The sequence below is a fragment of the Battus philenor genome, unplaced genomic scaffold (genome assembly GCF_028537555.1).
Source record: "Battus philenor isolate CCGP_79_NKW_IND1 unplaced genomic scaffold, ilBatPhil1.0.hap1 SCAF_28, whole genome shotgun sequence".
In the NCBI taxonomy this organism is placed as follows: Eukaryota; Metazoa; Arthropoda; class Insecta; order Lepidoptera; family Papilionidae; genus Battus; species Battus philenor.
Window position 1 is genome coordinate 6,685,842 of NW_027181691.1, and position 26,612 is coordinate 6,712,453.

General features: G+C 34.5%; 2 protein-coding genes across 2 annotated transcripts in view; one reads left to right on the forward strand and one right to left on the reverse strand.

Moving 5' to 3' along the window:
* Positions 1 to 843: 843 nt before the first annotated feature.
* On the reverse strand, positions 844 to 12,878 carry Kaz (Katazuke). Its single transcript, XM_068769379.1, has 9 exons — positions 12,572 to 12,878; positions 9,938 to 10,093; positions 8,642 to 8,779; positions 7,753 to 7,882; positions 6,257 to 6,393; positions 4,674 to 4,812; positions 3,851 to 4,001; positions 2,692 to 2,881; positions 844 to 2,258 (listed from the first exon to the last, which is right to left on the reverse strand). Exons 1-9 carry the CDS (start codon positions 12,608 to 12,610, stop codon positions 2,160 to 2,162), a joined length of 1,179 nt encoding a protein of 392 aa, XP_068625480.1. The 5' UTR covers positions 12,611 to 12,878; the 3' UTR covers positions 844 to 2,159.
* Positions 12,879 to 13,582: 704 nt separating this feature from the next.
* The window catches only part of CtBP (C-terminal binding protein), a 99,879-nt gene continuing 86,849 nt past the window's right edge, over positions 13,583 to 26,612 (forward strand). Inside the window, exon 1 of the mRNA XM_068769341.1 lies at positions 13,583 to 13,834. The gene's annotated coding sequence lies outside the window, so the exon portion shown is untranslated. The remainder of the gene's footprint in view (positions 13,835 to 26,612) is intronic.

Genomic DNA, 26,612 nt, shown 5'->3' on the forward strand with positions numbered 1-26,612 from the left:
ATCCTACATGTGATATTTCTTTGCTGCGGGTACAACGAAAGGGTTATTCTAGGATTTTTTTTAAAACCGGACTTTTACTGCTGCACAATTGCAGATTTCGCAGGTTAAATTAATATTTTTCTCTGATCTCACATATATCTTTTATCTTACATTATGCCCTTGAAAGACCGGAGTATGTTTTATCGAATGCCGGAGATTCGTACATTTAGATACGAATTCAAAATATCTTAATTCTCTCTACCTTTACTCAAGCAGGCATTTACACGCACTTTTTAATCGACAATCATTTTAACACCACAAATAGTAAGCTACCACCGATCCGGAACACTGATCGGCTTAGAGCCGGAAACTCAACAGCTAAGTATACTTTTTAAATTATATTTAACGAAGTTTGATGATCTTAACGTTATAACGTCAACCATGTAAATGAGTCAACAACCCTGTAAATTTGTAACGATCAATAGGCATCTGGTTTTGTGGACTTGTTGCAGTTGTGGCATTGCCAAATATAGAGTATCGTTGTTTAAAACTTGAAACACATGTAGAAGCATCTTTTGTAACTATAAACATATTTTGCTTATGTTTCAATAATACATACATATTATTTAAACTAAAAAGCTTTTTAAATATTTTTTTTTATTTTGGACTGAAACTGCCCTTTTCTTCATGTCTCATCTACATCCAAAGCTTGGTAGAAATCGCCTAAAACGATAAGACCGCTTGTTGTACCGCAGAGGTGGTAGAAATTGTTTAATTTTTAATTACTATCTGTTTTCTTTTTAATATATTCTTTTAGATGTATTTAATAAATAGATAAATAAAATGTTCTAATGAAACACCAAATGGTCAGCGAATGCCTTTATTTCTCAAAGTAAACACTATACGTTAATACAAGAAAATTTCAGTTACATATTCCTTTACATGAAGTACTCGTAATTAAAGATAAAAAATAACATCTCACGCTGTAGTATATCGGATAGTTACATCCGTCTACATCAAAATGGACAGAATGGCAACGGGACCAGCGGATTTTAACTGGTTAGATCATTGCTTAGGTACAATATTTTTAACTTATATTTCGTTAACAAATACATAAGGGTTTTGTTTTAAAGAGATTTTCCTCGCGGCTTCAAATGAGACCATTAAAATTTTACGCGAAAGTCACGAAAATTAACAAAATAACATCAGTTTGGGTAAAAAAGGGATTAATAACTTTAACAGGTGTACCCATAAATCAACGACAGCATGGCTCATAAGAATATGTAAAAAATCTATGCGACATTTTTTATTACTGACTTACAAAAGTAAATTATGGCATTTCTATTAATATGATTCCAAATGTTTTTTTTTTAATCGATAAACTACTAGGCATAGGCCTCCCTGAAAGATCGCCGCGGTGACCGGTCTTGTGTTGCCCGTATTCAATGACTCGCGATGTTAACTTTGCCGTCGATTCGCCTAGAGGAAGGCCTACCCACGCCGGATCCACCGAATCGTGGTCACCGCTCGAGAGGACCTTACGGTTCCAACGGCCGGCGATTGCAAGAGCTACGTGCCCCGCCTTCAGACGAGCAATTCTTCGAGCGACGACATCAGCATAGCTCTCTCCATTGTTCTTTGGGTGCCTTCTTATAAAGTCCGCTGTAAGGAACCACGTCTTGGATACGCAAGTTGTTGTCGCATACTAAGACAAATATTTACTATTACATTTTTTTACTTTTTATTTTCATTGTACCATTGGTAGACAAATCTATACTGAATAATTGCCTGAATTTAGTGAATTAAATCCTTTTTAAAATCAGTTATTACTACATTAACAGACCTTTATGTAAAACGAAATGTACCTTGCAATGTTTTAAGTGTATTACTATTAAAAACAAAAAAGTATTAATCCTCTGGAGTTAGCCACTACCATCCCCATAACTATATTTACGCTTGACGTTGATTTATGGGACACCATATATGAATTAAAATAGATACTGGGAGAAGGTGTGTTTGGCGCTACCTATTTCATATTTTTCTGTACGGTTCAAAGCAAATATAAAAGTTATACCCTCGCTGTAGTGGAAGGATTGTACAAAAACGTGTACCGCGTAATAGTAGGAGAGCATTAAATGCAAGTACATGGCGGATAATTATATACAGAGTGCGGGGCGCATTCACATCACGTAGACTTTCTCGACGCGCTTCATGCAGAACACCTCCTTGGTGGTCGGGCAAATGATGGATCCGTGCTCTTTCATCATTTCCTTCAGCGCCTATAAAAGTAAAACAAAACAAAATTAGTCATCATCATCACTTCAACCGTCGGACTTATGGACAGAGGCCTCTTCTATAGATTTCCAATAAGTCGGATATTGCGACCTGTATCCGTCATCTTCGGAAGACTAACAAGGTCGCCTTACAGGCGGTCGTTGTACACTGCTGCGCTAGCAAAACCTAAACCTTAAGGCCCAAGTGAACGCCTGTTCTGTGCGCTGTGTGCCCTGTCCATTGACAATCTACTGATATGTCACATACGCTCTTCACATCTCGTCGCCTCTTCATTGGAAGGAATGGGAGAATTATATTTCTTCTCAGATGGGTTGCGTGGACGGCCGGACCTGTACATTTACATTCCCGTGTCCCCGTGGAATAGCAAGTTGAAAAGGTTATAAGTGTCAGGAGTAACTGGAGTTCGTATGCACTCACCTTCTCGCCGTACACCTGTCCGTTGGGCAGCGCCATGGGCTGGTTGTGTTCGTTGAGCGGCTCGTGCGAGATGCGGCACACGAGGCGCGAGTGCGAGCAGTGCGCGTGCGGCAGGGTGCGCGCGAGTGCGTTCAGCGGCGGCGCGCACGCCGGGCACGCCGACACCTTCGTGCTCTCGTTGAAACACTGATTGCGCTTACGTTAAGGATTATTTTCTTTACTATTATCAAATCTTATTCTATTGACCAATGTGTATCCGTACTTTCAGTCTAACAATACTAGATCGAGCAGTGCTAGCGATTTTAGGTTTTTATGATATGACAAACATTTAAAACGTGAATTTCAGAGCGAAAGATTGTATATTTAAAAATGTAGAGGTATTTTCTTTATAAATATTATATTGTTACTTGCTTTATATGCAGAAAATAATATATTTTTTCATATAGAATAACTTTTTAAATACTGACCTTGGTGGATAAACATGGTATAATTCTTACGACCAAAACCTACCTACCACCGCGGTTTTAACTAGATACTGCTTTAACTGGAACTAGAACTATTTAAGACTGGGTTCTAAGTGTATACGAAGAACTTTCGCCGTTCCAAAGCAACACAAGAATTTAATATTGTCCTCCTGAATTATTTTACTGATTTATTTATTTCAGTACTTAATTAGGTCCAGTCATCGTGCGATCTAGGGGTAAGCTTATTTCTTGCAGTGTATAACGATGATTATATATTGTTAAACCATACACAGTTGGAGCATTACAAAAAAGGATAAAAGCCCTTTTTACTTCTTTCACCGGCAAGCAAATCTTAATATGTTAAGGTTATTACAATGCAATAAGCTTAGTTGCTTGATTGCGGAATTTTGTGAGAAGACAAGGGTTGCATGACCGGCCCCCCAGTTTCTGTCCCAAACGATTAGTTATTTTTTTGGACTGGATTCTCACTGCTGCCATAATCATTTGCAGATTCCGTGAGTTCAAGGCGGCAGGAGGTTAGAGCGCCTCGGCTCGGGCCGCTAAATACTATTACCATTTTATCGAATTGGGAGGCAACTTCTTCGGTCGATTCGGCGGACGTTCCTCGGAGTGACATGGCTCAAGAGCCCCATGAGGACCTCAGCTCAAGAGTAATTTGATATTGAAAAGGATATGGCGTGTTGAGTGCGGCGAGGCCGAGTTGCAAGACGACGGGTAACTGCGGTAGGCGTGCTGGATGAAGAAGTCTCGCATGCTCCCAGCGGAACTGCGCCACCAGGGCGCGCCAGCGGCCCGTCTCCAGCAGTGACCTGTAGGGCTCCACATCTGCCCGCAGCAAATTAAAATTCACAAACTACATTTAACATTATGGTAATGAGCCTACAAATGCCTCTGTTAAATGGAAGTTACTTATATTTTCCAAAAGATGTCGCTGCCTCTTAATTTGCGTCGATTGTACAGCGGTGTAAGCATGCATATTGTATATGACCTGATTTTGACAAATAAAGGACATTTATTCCCAATCCCCATGCCTAGTTTTATCTGGCTTCCTTGGGATTTTTCCAACTTCAGGTGTGCTAACATTAAACACATCTTTTACAGTAAAACAACTCACCCATACAGTGTCGTTGATTTTAAATTACATATATTTCAAACATTAAATTACCAACTGCAATTAATAAAGACATTTCGTTAATTCGTGTTTTCTCTGAGAAATCTATGAGACAATCCTATGTCCAACAATGGACATATTACGCCTGAAATTATGACGTTTATATCACAAGTCCATTCGCATCTCAGAACTTTTTCGATACATGTTTTCACATTATCTTAGGTAAAAATTTACCTAAGATAATGTGAAAACATGAAGGTATTTACCTTCAATGTATTTAATAATAAATTTGAAATAAAATCGAATAGTTTATTAATAAAACATTTAACAAAAACTTAGTCTTCTCGAGACAAATAGAGGGCTTAAACAAAAATAACAATACCCACCGGTGTCTTTAGGGAATGCGAGCATCCCCATGCAGTGCTGTATGTCCTGGAGCTGGCCGTCCTCGAACGTGGAGAAGTGCTTCTTCGCGTAACGCACTGCCTCCAGGCGCTTGTCTTCGCGGACTAACTCTATGAACTCCTGCGAAGTCAATAGCCATTAAAACTTCAAACAGTGTTGATAGATAGCACTAGTAGTTAATTGTCCCACTCTATCGTTTGATAGTCTCTCAGAAGGGCACTGCCTGGTTTCTCTAGAAGCGTTGCTGGAGTTTCTCCAGTGAGTTCTTCGAATGCTAACGTAGTAAGCTTAAGGTAACGAAGCTGTTACTAGTAACGAAGTAATTTTAGCCAGGTAACGGTAACGAGTGACAGCTCATGTCAAGGTTCCCTCGTGGAGGCCTTGTGCGTAATCACCCCAAGGAGCGACTGCCAAAGCGATCTAAGAACCAATGATTCCCAATTTATTATGCAGCGGCCCGAGCAAAGGCTTCCCTAGGATCCCACGAGCTACGTAAACTTAAAATAAGTTTGAGATCCCCGCCCCCACGCACCCAATTATATATTATTTTATATATACATATTTCAACCGGTAGACACATATATAGATATTTTTTTGCTTTTATAAAAAAGTGTTTCGTGATCCTGGCTTTTAGCTATTACGGCGCGAGATATCTTTAATAGGTGTAAAAGCTTTAAGATGTTGTAAGTATAAATAAAAAATCAAAGGTTTTAAAAACAATAAGATACGTAATGATATTATAGAGAGTTTTTTTTTACTACACAATAAAATTAATTACTATTTATCATCTGTCTAAAGTTTTTGGTCTCTGGCATTCTAAAAGAAAAAAAAATTAATATAATATATTTTAAAGTGATCACTTTATCCAGGATGGTTGGAAATATAGGTAAACTTTAACGCTCCTTGCTGACAGATGAGCTGTACATTCACCTCAAGTTTATACACCTGAAAAATTAAATCACACCGCACTATAATTTCGCTAGGAAAGATACTTGAAATCTGAACTCATCTTCTGATAGATGAACCTGGTAGAGAAACATTTTTTTTTACAGATTCGATCAACTCTTTTACTGTTTCTCCTTCAAGGAGACAAATATCAGTACAGGTACAATACCGATTAATGGATGTCAATATATTTGGTGACGGATGGTCTATTTACAATTAGCATTTACGGTGACAACTTTGAGGTAGAAGGAATCTGTAAGCGTCTATCCCAAAACTCATTTAAGTCACTAAAATTGAGGTCTACCTCGGGAGTTACTCGGGCTCAAGTCTCAGTTCGCTTGGGAAGGCATTCTATGGAGTCAACAAACCTTTCATCTACACGAAGAAATCTCATCATCAAGAATGCCAAAAGGGTGATGAAAGTGGACTTCAGAAAGCGTCTGCTAGCATTTGTTTTCGCCGATGTGGATAGCTTGGTTTTGTCTGGCTACAATTTTGATTAATTTTCTTTTGCCGTATGGTCGTTGCGATATCGATATAAACATGTCACGGTAGAACCATGAACAAGTCTATGTCTGATGATAGGGAATCTCGAGATGATTAATAAAGAGTAAGTGACCTGGATGCGGATGTTGAACTCCATGGTGGAGCTCAGCTTGCGCAGTTTGGACTTGTTGTCGGCGCACCATTGGAGGCAGCGCGCCGTGCGCCGTGCCGCCAGCTCTCGTTCCACCTCCGCCGCCGCCTGGTAGATATCTGCGCGAACAAGTTTGCTTATATTCCGTTTGGGTCGAAAATTTTAACTTTACTTCGTAAACCTTAAAATTAAATCTAAAATAAAAAATATATGTATTAAATAAACCCTTTAAGAGTTTTTAGTTTATCGAAATTTTGATATTTATAATATACATCACACATTATTATAATTCATTTTAAAAGAAAACATATGTCGAGTTTCTAGCCGGCTCTTCTCAAAAGTGTATGTAAAAGCAAACTTTGAATAAAGATATTTTGAATCAGAACTTGAACGAATGACCTGGTTGACGCGACGTGTATTTAAATGTAGAAATAACAGTTTGAGCTCAATATAGTCTCCGCAAGGTCGACCAGCGAGAAGGTAGCAGAAAGGTGATGGATACGGGCAGCGCAATACCAGTCATGGTGGCGATCTTTAGGGGAGGTCTATGCCACGAAGTGGACGTCAAGCAGCTGACATAACGACGATGATGATTTTCAGTGATATTTGGCAATGTTTTTCAATGACAACTAATACAGTTTCATCTAACTAAGGTGACAATGATACGATTTCTATGATTACGGTATACAATTAAATGATGAGTCATTACATCAATACAAGTTACGAATAAAAAATCCATAGCGTTATTAACCTGCATAAGATTAATTTTAATGCAATGTTCAAAACTCAATAATTTGACAAGTACTTCAAAGGTATTTAATAGTTTATAAAAATATACGAATAAAAATATGTGTAAAATTGCCTTAACATATAAGTATTATATGAATAAATAATAAACTAATCATATTCAAATGCTAACGACACGTGATTAAAAATGTACAACACATCGTGTATGTCTAAACTAAAACGGTACGAAAACAAGAAATTCTGCACACATGGACAAATACTCCTTCTCAGCAGATAAACACCCGCTGCAAGGTAGCGGCCTTCACCAAAGATCGTCACGATGACATCCTGCGACTTCGAGATCTTAACCAGGGGGGCCTAGACGCGGCGTGGTCTACCTGCTCGTGGCCGCCACCCGAGAATCTTTAAGCCCCAACGGACATCGGTTGCACGAGCGATGTACCCCATCACCGCCACTTCAAGCGAGCAATACTTCGAGCTACGTCGGTGATCTTAGTTGTTTCGTGGATCTCCTTATTTCTAGACAAATACTATCAAGAAAAGTTGTTTTTTTTTTAATACATATAGAATGCAGATATGAAAATATTTACAACACATACAACACACTGAAGTCCGAAGACGTGTATCTATATATACTAATAGATAAAACATGATTTTATTATTCTGTACATATTTGTGCTATGAATATTTCGTAGTTAATAAAGCAAGATAGGCTGTAAAGTTAAACTCACCGACATTGGTCAGCTCCCGTAGTTCCTTAGCGTCAGCCAACTTGTTAGCCGAGTCGTAATAGCCGTTCCTCAGGAAGTAATCCACCAGCATGCGGTCTAAACGCACCTTGCGCCACTGGTTCAGAGACGTCTACACAAACCGTGGACATTAACATTGATATTAGACAATAACACTATTTTTAGCACTGACATAAAGAATAAAAATAAAGTATAATTGTAAGTATCGATAAAAACAATGTGTTGTGACATCTGAGATAGAAATAAAAAATTAAATCTAAGACTTCTTAAATAGTTAGAATAAGAAACATTGTGATAAAAACCCTGTACTGTGATAAGTGAATAGAGGATGAGAGGCGATACAAAGAAGGAAATTAAGATTAAATTGGAATCTAAGATTCTGTGATGTATGATTTGATATAAATGAATGATAATATGAAGATCAATGGAAGAGAATGACAATTAAAAGAAACGTAAAAAAATTATTGTAGATAAAAATTCCGAAAGATATTAATAAAATACGGTGTACGGGACGTCCCCGATAACAGAGGCCATAAACAATAGCCCCGACCAATTTCGTACTGTAAAAATTATTTGCCTGTCGAAAAATGTTTCGTGTTAAATACTTGTTTCATAAGCCTGCGACAAGTCATTCGTTTTTAATAGTGCGACTGCAACTGCTGTACCGCGCCACAGGTATGCTTGCATTGAGACGGAGGGGAGTATCGGCCATTGCGTTTCGTTTATCAACAACAATCTCACCTCCCACCTCGCCGCGTTTACTTAATGCGCGGTGTATAGCAGTGTAATAGCGAATTTTAAAGTACTATAGTACAAAGATTTTCGGATATATTCAGTCGTTTTAGGATAAAAACAAAATCGCGGTACAAACTTGAGCAGTAGAGGGCGTTTGCAGAGCTTCTGCTTGTTCCTTGAGGTGCTCGAGGCGCTTCTTGCAGACACAAGCGGCCTGGACCTCCTCGTTGATCGCTTCGGAAGCTTTACGTTTCATTGTTGTCAGCTTTTCTACCTGTAATCAGATTAAAGTTATTTAGCTGCCGTTAAGTTAGATTAGCAACCCTTTCAGAATCGCGGATGTTTAGGGTGGAAGATCTAAACTCCTGCTAGTGACCCTTAAGCAAACTATAAATCTACGAGGCTTGAATTATCGTGATAGCACGAGACTTTAACGCATATCTTGGGACATGCAGTCCAGAAAAGTCCAGTGCGTGGAACCGCGGCCAAAAAAAGTTTCGTAGTGAAGTCATCAGTATCCACACCAGCGGAAACTGTTCCGGAGGACTTTAGCGCTTAAGAACCTTACATAATCCCGTCAAGATGGCATCTTAAATATCCAGAAGATTCCCTCCCTCCCACCAAAAGAGAAATAGAATTACCCTCAGTAGAGGGTTCAGCAGAAGTACCCTGATTACCCAAGGTGAGGTTAAGATGAAACTACTTGACAGGCCCGATGTTTACGGCTGACACGAAAACTACAAGTCGTTCATGATTACTCCATGGTCAGGATCAGTTAGCAAACTAGTACTCCAAACACATCCATAAATAGTTCCTAAATATTCTATAGTCAGGATCAGTTAGCAAAATAGTACGCCAAACACATCCATAAATAGTTCCTAAATATTCTATAGTCAGGATCAGTTAGCAAAATAGTACGCCAAACACATCCATAAATAGTTCCTAAATATTCTATGGTCAGGATCTGTTACCAAACTAGTACTCCAAACACATCCATAAATAGTTCCTAAATATTCTATAGTCAGGATCAGTTAGCAAAATAGTACACCAAACACATCCATAAATAGTTCCTAAATATTCTATGGTCAGGATCTGTTACCAAACTAGTACGCCAAACACATCCATAAATAGTTCCTAAATATTCTATGGTCAGGATTAGTTAGCAAACTAATACGCCAAACACATCCATAAATAGTTCCTAAATATTCTATGGTCAGGATCTGTTACCAAACTAGTACGCCAAACACATCCATAAATAGTTCCTGAATATTCTATGATCAGGATCTGTTAGCAAAATAGTACGCCAAACACATCCATAAATAGTTCCTAATACTCTATGGCCAAAATTAGACAGAAAAACGGAACATTAGACACCAAGTAGTACCAGGAGTAATGAGTTTCTAAATACTCTATGGTTTGTGTAATAACATACCATTCCACCCAAAAGAGAGTCTATCTCTCCAGCGGTGACTTCTCCTGTCTTTGCAGCCGTATCCAATTCTCCGGCTATACTGCCAACTTGCCGTGCCTCCACGTCTAAAATTCGCTGAGCATTCCGGTATTTCTTGTTAAACACTTCATATGGCACCTGAGCAAAATAATCAAATAAAAACATTTTCACATTAATTAATATGTGACATTTTTTATATCTTTTTAAAAATCTCTGCATGAATTTTGTATATTTTATTTATTTAGAATGGGTAACATTAGAGCAAATGGGTTGTTTATTTATACACATTATTTTACATTTTAGATCGTTCATAATGATAACTTATAAGAAGTATGATGGAGAAGCCCAATTAAATACACACTAGAATGAAATTGATCTTCCCTATAATTATTACACAGATCAATTAGTGTAATTCAACTTCAAATATGTAACTATGAGAGATGTACCCTGATGTGAGGGTTTTTTTAAAACCATTTTGACATATATCCTTAATACAGCAGTTAAAGCAATTCATCCCCAAGTTTTATTATATCTTGAAACTCCATTAACATTGCTTTTTTAAACATAAATCCGAAAAAAAATTTAAAACAAATTTTTGGTATTAATCATGTAATATTTCAAAGGTTTAGTGGGAGTTAAGTGTAAAAGCTTAAATAGGTAGCCACAGAAGTTTTTATCTGAGTGAATTGTGACATTTTCATTTAAAAAAAAGTAATATATTGAACATCGCATTACAATCCTAATAACAATGATTAATAGCCAAAATTCTTACTACATAACATTTTTCACTTATTAGGCAAGGGTATTGGAATGCATATTGATCTGTTATTTAATGGCTAGACATGGGATTTTGGAAAATTCCAGGGTTTCACTTTGCGGATATCGGATTATATAAGATATAACTGATCGGGTGCTAGATTTAACTGTGCTGTACTTTAAATGATCCTACCAAAGTAGCTTGAACTTTTCAGAAATAAACTGTAGCTTGCTATTGACAGGACTAAATCTTTCAGCAGGTTATAAAAAGTCTAAAGTTTAAACTAGAACTGGGAGAACTGGACCTTATGCATCATAGTACTCTTCTAATAAAAGACTTTCAGCAGGTTATAAAGAGCTTTCTTTATATTATTTACTACACATATATATGTATTATTTACTTTGAATTTATTCTTGAATATTTCATTGAATAGGTTGTAGTACTAGTTCACCTTAGCTGTGTGATTTTTAGATATATTTGCTTCCCAGAGAACAGTGGCTTCTATTATTATCACATATTTAATTTTTTTTGTAAATATGAATAAGTTTGGCCTAAAGATGTCAATTTTATATCCTGATGGTTTTATAGTATTTGTCCTATGTGTCTAACATAATATATAAACACAACTTTAACAAGTTACAAATATAAAAATTTAAAATAGGATCTACTTTTGTAAGTATTAATGGATATAAGTGTAACAGGCCTATTTATTTTTTTGGAAGTTTTTGCACAACAACCAAAGTTCTGTTCACAATAAAGTGATGACCACTTCACCTAAGGTATTCAACTCAAATATATGTATAAATATTTAATCCCAATTCATTAGACTTAACAATGTTTACGAAAATTAATTCTGGAATACCAATTACTTTTACAAATAATCCAAGTATTGCATTCCTTTGATTGTAATATATATGTTATATAAGTCATTCTAAGGCAAGCTGCTTGCTGCTAATATTACTAACATTTTATGCATAACTATTTTATTTAAACTACACCTATTTGTCCGTCATTATTGATCACCATTTAAAAAGTTTAAGCAATAATTCATTCTATAATTAATTTTTTTTTGTAATCAAATCCAGAATTACAGTACAAAGTTAAATAATAAATAATAAGAGAAATCTAATCAGTTCTAAAAGTGAACTAATCTCTAAAACACAAACTGAATTATATCACACAAAAAAATAACTATGGACTAACAACTGTTAATACAAGGTTAGTTTTTAATGTCATAAATATTTGTTCATACCAATAAAAGTTCTCTAAAAGATTATAAACAATAATGTGATCATCTTTGTTAACCAAAATGACTCCTCACACAATTATAGCTAATTATTTGTATACTGAAGGTACATTAATAATAATCACAACTATAAACTACAAATGTGAGGAGAATATAAAAAGATAACATGGACTTACTTAGAAGGTATCTAAATATAAACATGTAATTATGTAAATTACTTGATCAAAATATGTTATTCATAGTTTTGTGCAATAAGAAAATTAAACTTCATATTATGCATATACATAAATAAGTTATATCGATATATAATATAGTCTCAACGAATACGATTTTTATTAATTGAAACACGCTAAACTTTTTTCATGAAATATCCATAAATATTTTGATAAAATTGTTTCTATTAAAACATGTTAATGAAATTATTGATTACTATGATTAGAACCCATATAAATCCTTTAGAGTAAAACTTTAAATTACATTAAATACCAAGTGGTCTAAAAAAATTATTTATTGACACAAAATGATACGTAGATTTTGTGACGACTAACATATTGCCTAAGCGTTATAAACGGGCAGGATATTCGTATCAACTATTTAATAATTAATAACTCACCTTTAAAGTAGCATGTTCAAGAGATTTGATTTCGTTCATTGCTAATATTTTAAGTACCGTCTGTTAAACGGCTCGGAATAAAACGCCTCAAAACGATGACAATTTTATGGAGTCTTAACAATGACAACAAAACTCAGCTGATCGAATACTACAGTAGTCAATTGTAAACATGAAAGAATACCATTACAATGTACGCTAATGAAACAAAGCAGCTTCAAAGACTTTAATGATATAAAATAAGGATAAGTAGTTATCTCAATGTAATACTTTCATATGTTATTATTTCTACTGTAAATTAGGGAATGAATGAAGTTTAATGAGTATACACACTCAGAATTTTTTGAAATGTTGCTAACCACAAAATGGTGCTCTTTGTTTGATATTTTGTTTAAAAAGTTTAGATTAACGAATGCTAATTTGTTGAATAAAATTAATAGAAAATTTAGAACAATTTTATAATAAGCAGGTGCTGCAGTATTAGTTTTCTCATTAGAACTTCTCTTAGTACTGTTATAAAATTCATGTAATTTCTATTACGTTATTAATCTATTATATTGCGCACAATACTAGTAAAGACCATTCAAAATATTTTTATCATATACATTAATAAGGTATCAATGATATTTATAGAAAATTTAATAAGAGAATAATAGATGTTATCTAAACTTTCAACGAATCAAATATAAAAGCAATAATGATTTTATATTCATTACAATTATCTGTGTTTCTCCATTATTCTATTTATACAAAACTCAAATATTTTTCTTCACATTATTATTTATATTTTATAAAACGTATAACGTATTAACTAATAATGATGTTTAGTTTTGTAGTAGAAAATTTTACTAACATATTTTGGATCAATTTTTTTTATTGTTTAACTATAAACAAATGCAATGTAAAATTTTATAACATAACTACTTAAAATGATCTTGTGTATGTCTATGTCTGGATATAAACTATACGCGGTTTTTTATTCTATGCTTCTTGTCGGCGCGTCAGCGCGTCACTTTCATTACGCTAATCCGCCATTTTGTACGTAGCTGGCGGTGATTCAGGGTTCGCTTTCCCGGTTTAGTGTTTATTGCGAGAAAAACCAAGAAAACTTTATTCAAAACGATTTTGTTTATTGACTGTGAACATAACAAACCCTTTAGTGACATAATTTTGCTGCTGTACGTAGTGCTTTCGTGATTTGTGAGTGCCCTGTAACTGGAGCGCGTGGCTGGTGATTCTTTGTTGTTGGATTCAGCATTTAAAACGGTAAGTTCCCTCGTATTTATAGTTTAAAAAGTGTTCAATAAGATGTGATAGCGCGGGTAAGTACTTTCACAGAGTAAAGTATGAGTGTAACAGTATAAAGTGTGAAAATGTGATAGCGTCATCGTAATGGTGGCAAAGCCGCTCTGTGCAGTGGTCTAGTTGACGGGCGACGACATATACGCCGACGCCACCGACGCGTCAAAAATTCACGGCCGTGCGGGTCATGACTTTCTCGAACTTACCGATATATGGGTATGGCCTGAGCTGTGAACACGCGGTGCTAGAAGCATCCGCGCGGTGTTGGGAAGCTGATGACCTACTTACTTTAGAAAGTTGGCGCATTCACATTATGCTATCATAGTCTTGTTGTCTAGCTCATTTTTCCAGATTAATGTCAGTAATTACTCAAACATTTGTTTGTATTGAAATATATATTACATATATTACGAGGTCTATCTCATAATACTTGCTATAACGTTGTTGCAATTTTTAGAAACTATGACAAAATATTAAACACAGTTAAAAACTTTCAATTTTAAGTAGAGATAATTTAAGACACAAAAAATACATTAAAATGATATTTTTTACCATTTAGTTTTTCCATTTATATTGTAGTTGTTTGATGTCTTATGCTTCAGTAACAAAATTTTTAATTAGTTGTACATTTAATGATAGTTATAAGTTTAAATACTTGTTACATATTTGCATTAATTTAACTAAAGCTTGTGTATTCAAGTCCTAATTTTCAGAAAGTTACCTAGTATAATTCTATTTAATACCAAACAGACATACTCAGCATTTCGATAAAGTTAAATTAGTACTGACTTCTCATTCAACTAAGTTTGAATTGGGTAAAAACTTTGAATGGATTTCATTGGAAAGTTTTTGCCTTTCATTATTTACCTATTTAGCTTTTGTGTTTGTTTTCACTTGTTAACTTTGTACTTGTTGGAATTCTTTTTGGACTTTCATTAATTTCTCCATCAAAGTTTGTTCTTAAAGCTGTATTATACTTGTTTTTTAATAAACAAACTTTGTGTTTGAGACTTTGTGCTTAGAGAGTTGTGCTTTAGAAATGATTTAATGAATTTATTTAAACTTAACTGTGGTTCTTATTGCGTACCATACATACTTTGCGCATTAAAAATATTTAAAATGTTAACAATTCACCACATTACTTTTTATATAAAATTTAACAAATATCTTGCTTTCCTACTATGCATATTCTTAAGAAATGTTAGTGATAATATATAATAAAATGTACAAGTTACTTCATTAATTGATGTTAAGTACCCATGAATAAAATTGAATAAAATTTTAATATTTTGTAAATAATGCAATTTCAAATAATATCAAGGATTAATTAAAATTTGATAGCTAGGAATAACACACACCTAAGATTATTTTAAATAAAAAACTATGTATGGCCTTTAACACAAATATTTGAGAATTACAATACACAAATTGTAATACAGAAATGATGATAGAAAAATATGAAACTGACATTGTTTCTTTTGAACAGACCTTCTTTTCAGTGGATTATTCAATTTTCTTAGATCTGTAATGAAGATAACCTAAATTTGAAAGAACAAAATCTGGGAGGAGTGTTATAAATTAATTGCATAGTTATTCTCACATATTTTATTTATTTTCTTACTCTTTAAAGAAGTAATTAGTTGATTAGTTAAAATAAAAAGAATTTTTGTATTACAAATCCTACCAGTAAATGCTGTTTAACTAGTTAAACAGTATATTGTAATTGTACCTAACAAGCTCTGACTAGATGTTAGACTTATTATGTAACTTTATCTCTCTTTTGTTACTAATCAACTTTTCCTATAAAAAGACTATTCTATGACTAGGCATTAATACTGTTAACTTTGATTACTAAAAATATGTTATGTGCTTGATACCCAACCTATTGTAGTAAACATTTAAGATGTTAAGCGTAAATAAAAATTTTAAACATCTCACCAATAGTCTTTATTTAATACCTTTGTAATACTTTTTGGATAAAGAAGGTCTAACGTATACAATTTTATATTGTTATATATTTCGATGCAGTTATTGGATAAGCCCCTGTCGCAACTTACGTAACGTAATACCCAAGTATTTGCTGTGTGCCGACCGCAGATTGGCGACGCGTGTGTCGTAAACAATTCACCTACAGCGGACGTCGAGTTGTCCGCCTCGAAGCGACCTATCGCTGCCTCAGGGTTCTCTGTCCATTTAAAATTAGCGTTCATGTAAATAATGATTTATTCATAAAGATAATGTAAAAAAATTTAGGACTACTCTATGCCGTTATTCGAACATAGCTTTAAAATATTTTGATTTGTCAAAATTAAAATGATCTTTCATTATATTCATTGTAAAATTATGTCAAATTTGTTACTATCTTGAATATCATGTTTTTTTATTTATTTGTTTTTTACACCTTTAAGCCATTTTAAGATGAAGTGCATATTGGAAACTAGTTTATATTCACACATACATAGATTTATCATTTACAGATAATATCAATATTTTGTGAAGATTTATCAGTATTGAAAAATTACAAAGCACCACCTGTTTCCTTCATGTGTGATACATAGAAGAACAGTATTATTTTATTATAAAAAAAAATTGATTTCATATTTCAAAATTAATTCGGGTGATATTTTACTCTGAGCCGTAAATTTCTCTATAAAAAAATCAAAATAGGTCCCTTGCTGTTTATGCCACGCTTGACGAGGCCTATCAAACCATTCTCGATTTTACAGATAAAAATAATACCAATAAATATAATTGTAGTTCATCACGCGTACGTCATACGGTTAGAATTAATTAAGTTCCACTCAATGGGTAGAATAAACATGTAGCGTTTACACAACGTTTTTCATTATTGTAATAGTAGAATTATGGCAGATAACCTTTTACATGATAACCTATACGTCGTATAACATGTTTCTCATCGTGTCGTGGTTTTTTTACTCCGTCCTTTTACTTCGTATTTTTCTTTACTTAACTTTGTTAGAATATCAGTTTTTTGTTTGTTTAAAACAAGAACATTAAAATTTAATTTTGGTACGGATGTTGGAGGTTTGTTAATTTTTTTGTTCAATATGTAATACACAAAGTTCTATTGATAAATTTATTTAAATTTTGTTTGTTTATTATAGCTTGTCTATTCAATTACATTAAGTGATGACTATTGTTGACAATTATGTATCGAGAAATTTAGAAATTATTAAAGTTATACATCGCAGAACTAAGGTCTCGAAACACATTTTGTGTTTGAACGAGTGAGACGACAATTTATACCTGCATGAGGGCGTGAGTAACTAGACTTCGGAAAAAAATTCTTTGTATTAATTTATCTATCAGAAACTCGTTAAAACCGTCTATGTACTAGCTTAAATAACATTAGTAGAATATTCGTCCAATTATCCAGTCATCGCTATGATACCGCTTATTAAGGAACAAATTTTCCTTTTATTGTTTATAAATTCGTTACATAAGCATTAAAATTAAGACCAGGGTTATGAATAATTGAAATATTTTTAATCAACTCACATTCCCTTGACATATACAGTAAAGGATCAAAGAGAGATTGCAACCAATTTTACGATAAGTGCATAAGATGTGAATCGCCCCACCCACTTAGTTAGACCAGTTCTGCGTCGGGAAGTCTACATTTTAATAATTTTTTTGTAGTATTATCATAATAGTAATAGTACATTGATTGTATTGGTAAGACATTGGTGAGCAATAAGTTTAAACAACCACTTTCAGTCTTATTTAAATCAAATGCTATCAAAATGAAAAGCTATTTCATTTAATGAACGAGTTTGAATCAGGATTGAGTAGATCCGAAGTCGTACAAAAGTAACCGACGTAGCCCAGCGGATTTCTGTTCAACTGGCAGAGGACAGGTCACAGAGCGCGCAGAACTGATGACTACAGGTGCTTTTTAAGTTTCTTGCATAGAAAGCACCGGCAAGCAAGGCATACCAAGTTCACCTACGATTTGGCAGACAACAATGTTTAGGTTATTCGATAACGCGGGATGCAAGTCGCTTTCAATATTACTAGAGCTCCTAGAAGAATTTTTGCCTAATATCTGTCATCGATTATTAAAACTTCTGTGATTAAAACTTCTCAGATCTTTATCGAGTAACGCCTGGAATTATGTGTCCTTGAATTGGGTAGCAATCCCCAATACAGTTATGAAATATAACGATCATATGAGTTTTTTTTTTGTTGAAACAAAAATTTTATATTTACTAAACTCTAAATAAAGTAAGTGTTGTTGACAAAAGTCTAACACTGAACACAATAAAGTCGACTGACATTGAACCGTTTCCATAACAGCTAAAGACAACTTTTTGAACAGGACTCTACTAATTTGTTGCTATATTAATACAAGAAATATCCATTCACTGTAATGTGAATTGCTTTGCATGGAATTAATCACAATCTGTCCCATATCCATTCCAGTCCAAATGCACACGAACGTATCCGTTACAATGTAATATAAACGCAATTTTATCGCAAGTGCTCCAGCTACGCTATCTAATATTTTTGCACATTTTTAGTAACAAGTACGTCAGTAGTTATCGATTCTTATCTCTTGTTTTTCACTTTTTGTACTTGTTACAGACTTGCTTTGAAAATAATCGTTTTCGTTTATGATTCACGGACATAATCCTTTAACGAACAAAATGATATTTTCACTTTATTAGTTGTTTCATGATAGACCATCCTAAAGCTATAATGGTATATACTATTGTAAAATAAACGAGCCATGGTGAGAGCTATGCATTGGATTTCTCCGCGTGATCGAATCGGAAATCAGGAGGACAAAAATAACTCGTAAAGCCCAGAGAATTGGCAAGTTAAAGTTGCAGCAAGCAGGCCACAGCGTGCAGAACAGATGACTGCAGGGCCCTTAAGATTTTAGAGTGGAGACTTAAGACGTGATTGGACGTCTACGCATAGGGTGGACAGATTACCTTGTTTGTCGGAAAACACTGCAGAGAGACCTATATTTATCAATGGACTTCATATGACTGACATGACGATGCTTGTGATCTCTGTGTTTAAAAAATAGATAAATATAAAGTCATGGACTTGATATAAATAATTGTACCTCAGACTGAGAGAGCCTGGGGTGTATGTATGCGCGGTTGTTTCATAATCTCATTGATATCTTTTGAAATGATTACTTTCCTGTTTCCCTTCAGAAGTTATACGATCGTAAATATTATGTAAGCACTCACACGTTCCAATAAACGTTTAATGCTTTTATGGTTATAAAAACCGACCTGACTGTTGTGTCGATTCTGTAGTGTGTAATTTCTGAAACACGTGTATCTATATGTTTTTTTAAATTATCGGAATAGTTTTATAATAAAATAAATTTTAACAACTATCAAATAAGGTTAATTATGGCTAGTTAAATACATTACAAAAAAAATCGATAGGTATTCTATGAATAGAAAACTGTTTATGATTCTTAAAGGGAAGCGGAAATAGCCGCTCTTTGAATAGTAGTCATTTAACGCAGCCTTTAAATAATCATGTTAGATTAATAGACACTGGAACAGCGGTATGTAGTTTGAGCGGCGCTCCTGTTGCGACGTCAAGAACTGTTTGCATGTATAATTTAGGTTTGCTCTAGCATCTCTAACCAGTGGAATTATCGATATGTTCAATATCTAGTCTCTTTCTTATTCAAAATATTTTTAACATATTTAATATACAGAGGCTGGCGTTAGGTGTAAAGACTAAAAAAAAGTGTACGTGTAGCTACAGTAAATAGTGACATGAAAATGTTGAATATGTAATCGCGAACACAAGTGGTATTTAACACCATTTAATAATTCATTTCATTACACGAGCGTTGAATATATCGACATAAAATGAACGACATTGACCGCGAGGGAATCCATCGTATTTATGAAACTCGTTTTTGGTAATGGTTTGCTTAAATTTATGTTGTGGTTTTGCCACATTTAACTCGTTAGTTATATAACAGCCGAAAGCTTCACTGTCGTATATAAACAAAAAACGACGTCGACTCATTAGGTGTGCTGTAAGAGTACAAGCAAAAGATGATTTTTAAAACGATTATTCGTTTCGTAAAATCAGTCGAACGACGTCAACGGCCGGACTTAGGCTCCCCCCATAAGTTTAGTGTTCATAGGTTCTTCGTAACAATTTCTTTGAGGTTCGAAGGATCAGGCGGTTCGAGCGATAACTTTCCGTCTATCTGTACCGTGAGTCAGTTGAGAGTCGTTCCTTCATTAAATTGTTTATTGTTTATTTCGCAAATAAAACTTTTATATAGGGTCTTTATATATGGCTAAAATTTATCAAGCAGAAACTGAATTTTCTAACCCAGTTGAAAGTAATTCAGTTGGATTAGCTATAAAACTCTGCAAGATAGTTGTCGGTAAATAGTCGTTGGATGTATGTGCGGAGCACATCCGCTTGAGCACGACGTTGTGGCAGCGCGCACACACGCGCGCCGCTGCTCGTGAGATTTGTGTACTTACAAACACGCACGCACACACACACGCGCGCGCAGCTCGACCGGCTCGGCCTCTTGTCGATCGGGTATCGATTGCGGCCGCTTTAAACACGCGGTCCGTCTCTACTTTTTTTAACGGACCGTAGAAGCATGTTTGAAGATGCCAGATATAAGAGGAAAAGATGTTCGTACGCATTTATACGTAATACTAGTTATACGTGTATTAAGAATTTGTGTAACAAAAGTTTTGCAGGAATTGTCGTATTTCCTTTTGTCATCTTTGTTCCTGTATTGATTTATCATCGTTGAACATGTTTTTAAAATATTTTATGTGTAAAACAGTCTCACTAACATGATTTTATAATTTTTGTAATTTTGTAATTTGTAAAACTTTTGAAAGCTCCGGTACGCCTAATATTTTTTTTTTATTTTCTGGGTACCCTCTCCTTATGACCCATATCTACGCTTAAAAATACGTCTTCTATTTTTTTAAACTCTATGTTGTTTGAGCTATACCTACTACTGTTTCTAGAGATCTATTCAGAGATTGCAGAAAGTCCCTTTATCAACATGAAATGATTATAACCGTCTTAACATTCCGCCATCACCAATAAACTTATCACGTATCTCCGATGATACATTACGTATTTCTAGGAGTGCAAGTGGCACTTGTTGGGAATCTATGGCTGATGAAATATCTAAATATAGCTTAATCGACCGTGACACACAAGGTGTTAACGTAATACGTAGTGAATTAATTTGATGTTTTAATTTAAATGACGACTGAAGTGATGATGATGACAATTGTAATCGTCAATCGTCGTCAAATCGTCTATAAGTAAGTTGCCTTGATAGTAAGAACATTTGTCGTAGGATCTGTGGTATAAAGTAATGAGTCAGAAATGGCTCCAGCGGGTCCCTCATATGCCACTGCTTATTACTCTATTATTATAAAACTTTCCACGTGGCTTTCGCACGGTTTCGGAGCGGTTACGTTGCGAATGGATGGTTTGAATTCCCAGCACGCACAGATCTGGTTAATTGCATGCGTTTGCGAATCGCTAAGGAAATGTATGCGCATATTTAACCCGCCTCGTCGCCGGCTTTATCATTTTTCCGTCCGTGCTTAGTTTAGATCGTAAATTGGTTTCACAGCACGCCCGTGTTTCCCTTAGAATTTTTGTGCACGTGCTGGTTGACTGTTATTTTTACTCATACGCGTTTATTAAATAACGATACTTAGCCAAAAAGCATACAATACAGAAAACCTTTAATTAAGATTGGAAATATCTTTTCCATAAGACTCAAACTGCGCTCATGACCAACATATTATTTTAGGAAATATTCTTATAACGTTTTTAATGCCTGAGTTGTCTCGATATTAGATTTTATTTTTATTTCATTATAGCTTTACCGTTAACTGCTTTGTGTGATACCAAAAATCATTAATTAATGTCAATAAAAATTCATTTCAAAATTATTAGATTCGTTTTTAGTCGTAATACTCGGACTTTTTAAAATTTTTGACTTTATTTACATTCTAAATTACTAATATATGTATAATAATGCCAAAGAAGGTATTTTCAGTCTTCTTTGTAATCTTTTCCTATAAATGTAATAATACAGACAGGAATATCATACAAATCGATATACTCAATGTTGATACAATAACAATATAATTTTAGTTACTTGAAGCTTTTGTTCACTCTTCAGTTTCCTCCCCACCCGCGAAGGGAGGACTGGGGCAGTCCTCTCTCATCCCCATTGACCGACCTATTAAAATTGTAATTAACGAACAGCTTTGCGAATTATTATTGTTGAAATGATTTCGTATTGATTTTCAGATTGGACTACGCTTATTTGGGCGAGAGAATAGTGTTTTAATTGAGTTGCGGCTTTGTTTCCTATCTGCTTGCATTTGTTTTGACTACACACAAGCCTTATTCGTGTACTATATATATATATACGCACACACACACACACACACACATATATATATTTATATGTGTGTGTGTGTGTGTTTAGTCTTTTCGATAGAACAAGGAAGGTAGCTTTTAGATCCGCGTAAATAATTCTTTAAAACAATACAGCCAATAATGCTTACTACAGAGTCTAATAGATTAATAGAACCAAAGTTTACTAACTCGTGTTATCTGTGGACATTAGGTACTAAAAGTGGTCCGTAATAACATATCAGTACAAGCTGCTGATGCGCTCAGAATGAAGAGAAAACTATTTGGTGACGTGGCCAGAACGAGCTGACGCGACGCCATCGGCGACAATAAAATCCCCAACGTTATTGCACGAGAGACGCCTGAAATACATAAAATTTCACATCTTTCACTTCGAGACATGTAATAGAGGTATATAAAGAATTTTAATGGTCCTTGGATACGTTGTAGAAAATACAATGTTATCTAATGTTTGTTTTCAATACCAGTAATTTTGCTCCCATTGTATTTGAAACTTAAAACTAAATGAGCAGTAGATTAGACTAAAAATATAAAAAATAACTCTTTAAACATCATATCTTAATTTCTATGATTTATTAAGAAACATAAACTGAGCATAATTTAAATTAAGAATGCTTTAACAATGGCTAATGTAGAATTTAATACAAAAGAGAATAGAGAAAGTGCCTTCAGAAGAGGGCGTGGTCCCTCGAGTCCTCTTGGCCGTGCGGCTGGGACGCCATCCAGATACGAGATATGACCTCGTTCCGTCCCCTCCGATTGACGTAACTCACTTAACAAGGTCTCGGGCCGTCGATTCTTTGGGGAGGACCCGCATCTTGTCTTGTTTTGATTTACGAGGGCGATATCATTTTGCATATTCACTACTTGCGATTTATTATTCAAGTGTTGCTAACGAGCAATGCAATAAACATACATTTGTCTAGTTGCACGCGGAAGTTGCACAAAATTTAGCGCAGGTGTAAGGCGTAAAGTTATTGTTCCCGAATGTCTCTGGAACTATCTATATAATGTGTAAAGTTGAAATTTCTCTATAACAATCTCACGGGACAAATATTCCGTAGTTGCAAACTCGCTTTAATTTCTGCATGCAAATTGCGCAACTTGGACATAAGTTGGATACGATTGCCTGTTCAAAAAATATAACGTTAGACACCGAGCTGGTTCTAGTGTTCAATTTCACCCAAATGTTTTGTTGCGCTCTTTGATATAAACTTTAAACTTTTGTACTATAATTATATGCATGAAATACTATTAGCTTTTAAGATAAATATACGGTGGTTTTGTTAACATCTATATAAGATGCGCCATCAAAAGTACATTTTTCTAAAAATATTATTACAATGAAACGTAATCTCATGTGTTAAAAAATAAAAAACTAAGTGAAACATACGGTTTTTCATGCAAAACAGAGGTTATTATTTTAAAAAGAAACTGATATAATAGAAGTACAAATGTACACTTCGACGTGGATTTAGTAAACAAAAGCGACTTTGAAACGGTTCGCCTATAAATTTGCATCTACCAAATATAATAGCATTAGTCGTACATTTCATTGTTCTTCAGAATTGTTCTCGTCTTTACCTAAAGCCTCGTTTAATACTTGTCCCACAATACACAATGTGAAGTCTTTAGATTACCAAATAATGTAATTTCATTTAGACGTTCCGAGTTTCCGTTGTTTGTAACAATAATGAATGTTAATTTTAAAGTAAAACTGGTATAGTTTGTTCAAATAGAAGTACAACTGTTAATGCATTCGATTAACAAAGATCCAATATATTCAATTAAATATAGAAGTGTTTAGTTTAAATCGTAAATATACACTAACATTCGGTTGTTTATTACGAGATGAATAAACCTTCGATGCGCAATTTATTACTCAATTCTGCACACCCGTGTACGCACGTACAATATCCTACTGCATGTCGTTCACCCTGTGAAATATTGAACGTAGTGGTGCGGTGCACGACTGTCTACCGGAGATATTCACGTCCATGTATATTATTCTCTCTTTTTCAGTGTAGTTTTTTTTATTTTATAGCTATGGGCGCGTGCGAAAATCTTATTACGTGCATAAAAAATAAACCTTTCATCTGCACTTGGAAATATTAAAACGGTCGCACTGTTGTATTAGTTATATCTCTGGCTGTATCGTCGTAGGTCTTAGGCCAGTAAGACGTCACGACCACATTCATTTAGTTGTCAGAGTTTTAATATCAAAATTAACGTGTCTTATTTATAAATTATCTATCCTGTTCTATCTATATCTAGTTTTATCCTAGTAGCGTGTTCAAGTTAAACTGGTACAGTTTTCTTAAGTTGAAATGCAATTATTAATGGAATTAATTAGCTAAGATGACCCGCGTACGTTCCTGCGTTCGTTAATATTCTAAATCATGTACCTTGAGTTCTTGTATTATATACAAAGAGCGCCACTTGAATAAATTTCGCAGCACACATAAATTATACATTTATATCATTTACCCAGTATAATATAATTTTTTAACTGTTTATTAATATGAGGTAATGAGTAAATTACATATAAAGATAAAATTTAAAGCCACTCGCTCAAGATTCATATTGAAATACTTGACTAACAAAAACTCACATGGTTTCCTTTATTCATTGGAATAAAGAAGGTCGTTTAGTACATTATTATAGCATTGTTATGAGTCGCAGGTGTTTCATAGGATAACGCGTCCACGGAGGCAGTGTTATCGATTTTGATTAAAAGCCGTATACTTTATTAAATTTTCGACGAGCTTAGCAGCAATCTCGGTGATGTTATTAACTTTATTTATGTTATTCAAATCAAAATATCTTTACTCAAGTTGACATTTACACGCACGCTTTTGAATTGTAAATTACTTTAACACTAAGCCGTAAGCTACCACCGGCACGGAACGATCCGCAAATCAGTTGCGGAGAAAAACCGACCAGAAGACCTAAAATTTAACGATGTTTGATTTGTACATATTAATCATAGAAGAAAAAAGAAGTAAATTACACCACACTACTAACAAACTTATTAACCTATAGATTTAACATCTCGGCCATAGTGTTAGAGATATGATATATGCGAGGCCTAAGACGGCCATATATAAAAAATTGGGTCAACTAACCATGTTCACAACATTAGGATTAACTAGAATTTCTTGAATGTTATAAGATTCATTTAATAGTATACTTTTAATTTTAGTTTTAAAACTATGAACGGGAAGGTCTAATGTCATTCGTGAAACTTAAGTATGAGTTCACTTAGACTTTTTTACTCAAAAGGAGATCAGACGATTCGTTCTACTAATTATTAATCATTACTAAAACCATGATTACTTGTAATTAGTATATTTTTAATTTCCATTCATGAATAGAGATCAATATAGACATAGTTTACAACTGAAAATCAATATTAGGTACAAATTTTAGATACTAAATAAAAATGTTGCCTTTAAAATCCAGCGATCATAGTTTACCGTTATTGCTGATATAAGTAATTAGTTTGAAAATTGCTTAGTAAACGCGGCTAATTATCATCGAAATATCATTAAAGTGGATATGGTAAATTTTATTTAAAAATATTTAATAACCGTTTTTTATTAAAGCATTTGAAACGTTACTTCATTGCTTAACAGTTAAAGCCTAAAAACCTCCTTAGAGTATTAAATGGGGGAAGGTCTATGTCCAGCGACAAACGTTCTATCGCTGAAATAAGTACGTTTTGAGTAGCTTTTCATAAAAAATTCAGTTCATATTTATGGTATTGAGATCAATGGCGGTTACACCGCTCAATCCAAAAATAACGAACTGACCAAACTGCACAGATCGTCGCTTTTAGTAAAGCCGTCCGACGCCCGGGATTAGGTTTTTTACGGTTTCCGCCTGCTGGGGCCGGTAAATGAGAGCCAAAGCGATTGCCACGGTTAATTGGATATCGTTTTGTGTCGGTAACGTGGCCAACGCGTTTGTCGCTTGGCTATTCACCTTTTGCTGCGCTCCGCGGACTAACCGCTGCTGTCGCCGGGCCCCGCTTTTGTTTTAATGCTAAACACTGTCTCGGAAGATACATTGACCCCGTGACTAATGCGCCTGTCGAGAACACTCTTATAGATAATCTTCTCATAATCGTTGCACGATTGCGACGCCTGTTTTTTTATATAAAGGAATATTATTTTCAGAACGCTACACGTTACACGTTCTTGTTGATTTGAAACTAGTTTTTTACATAATGATCACAGCGCGAGTTATTTGAATAAGTTTGTCGACATTTTTAATACTTGGTAATATTTTT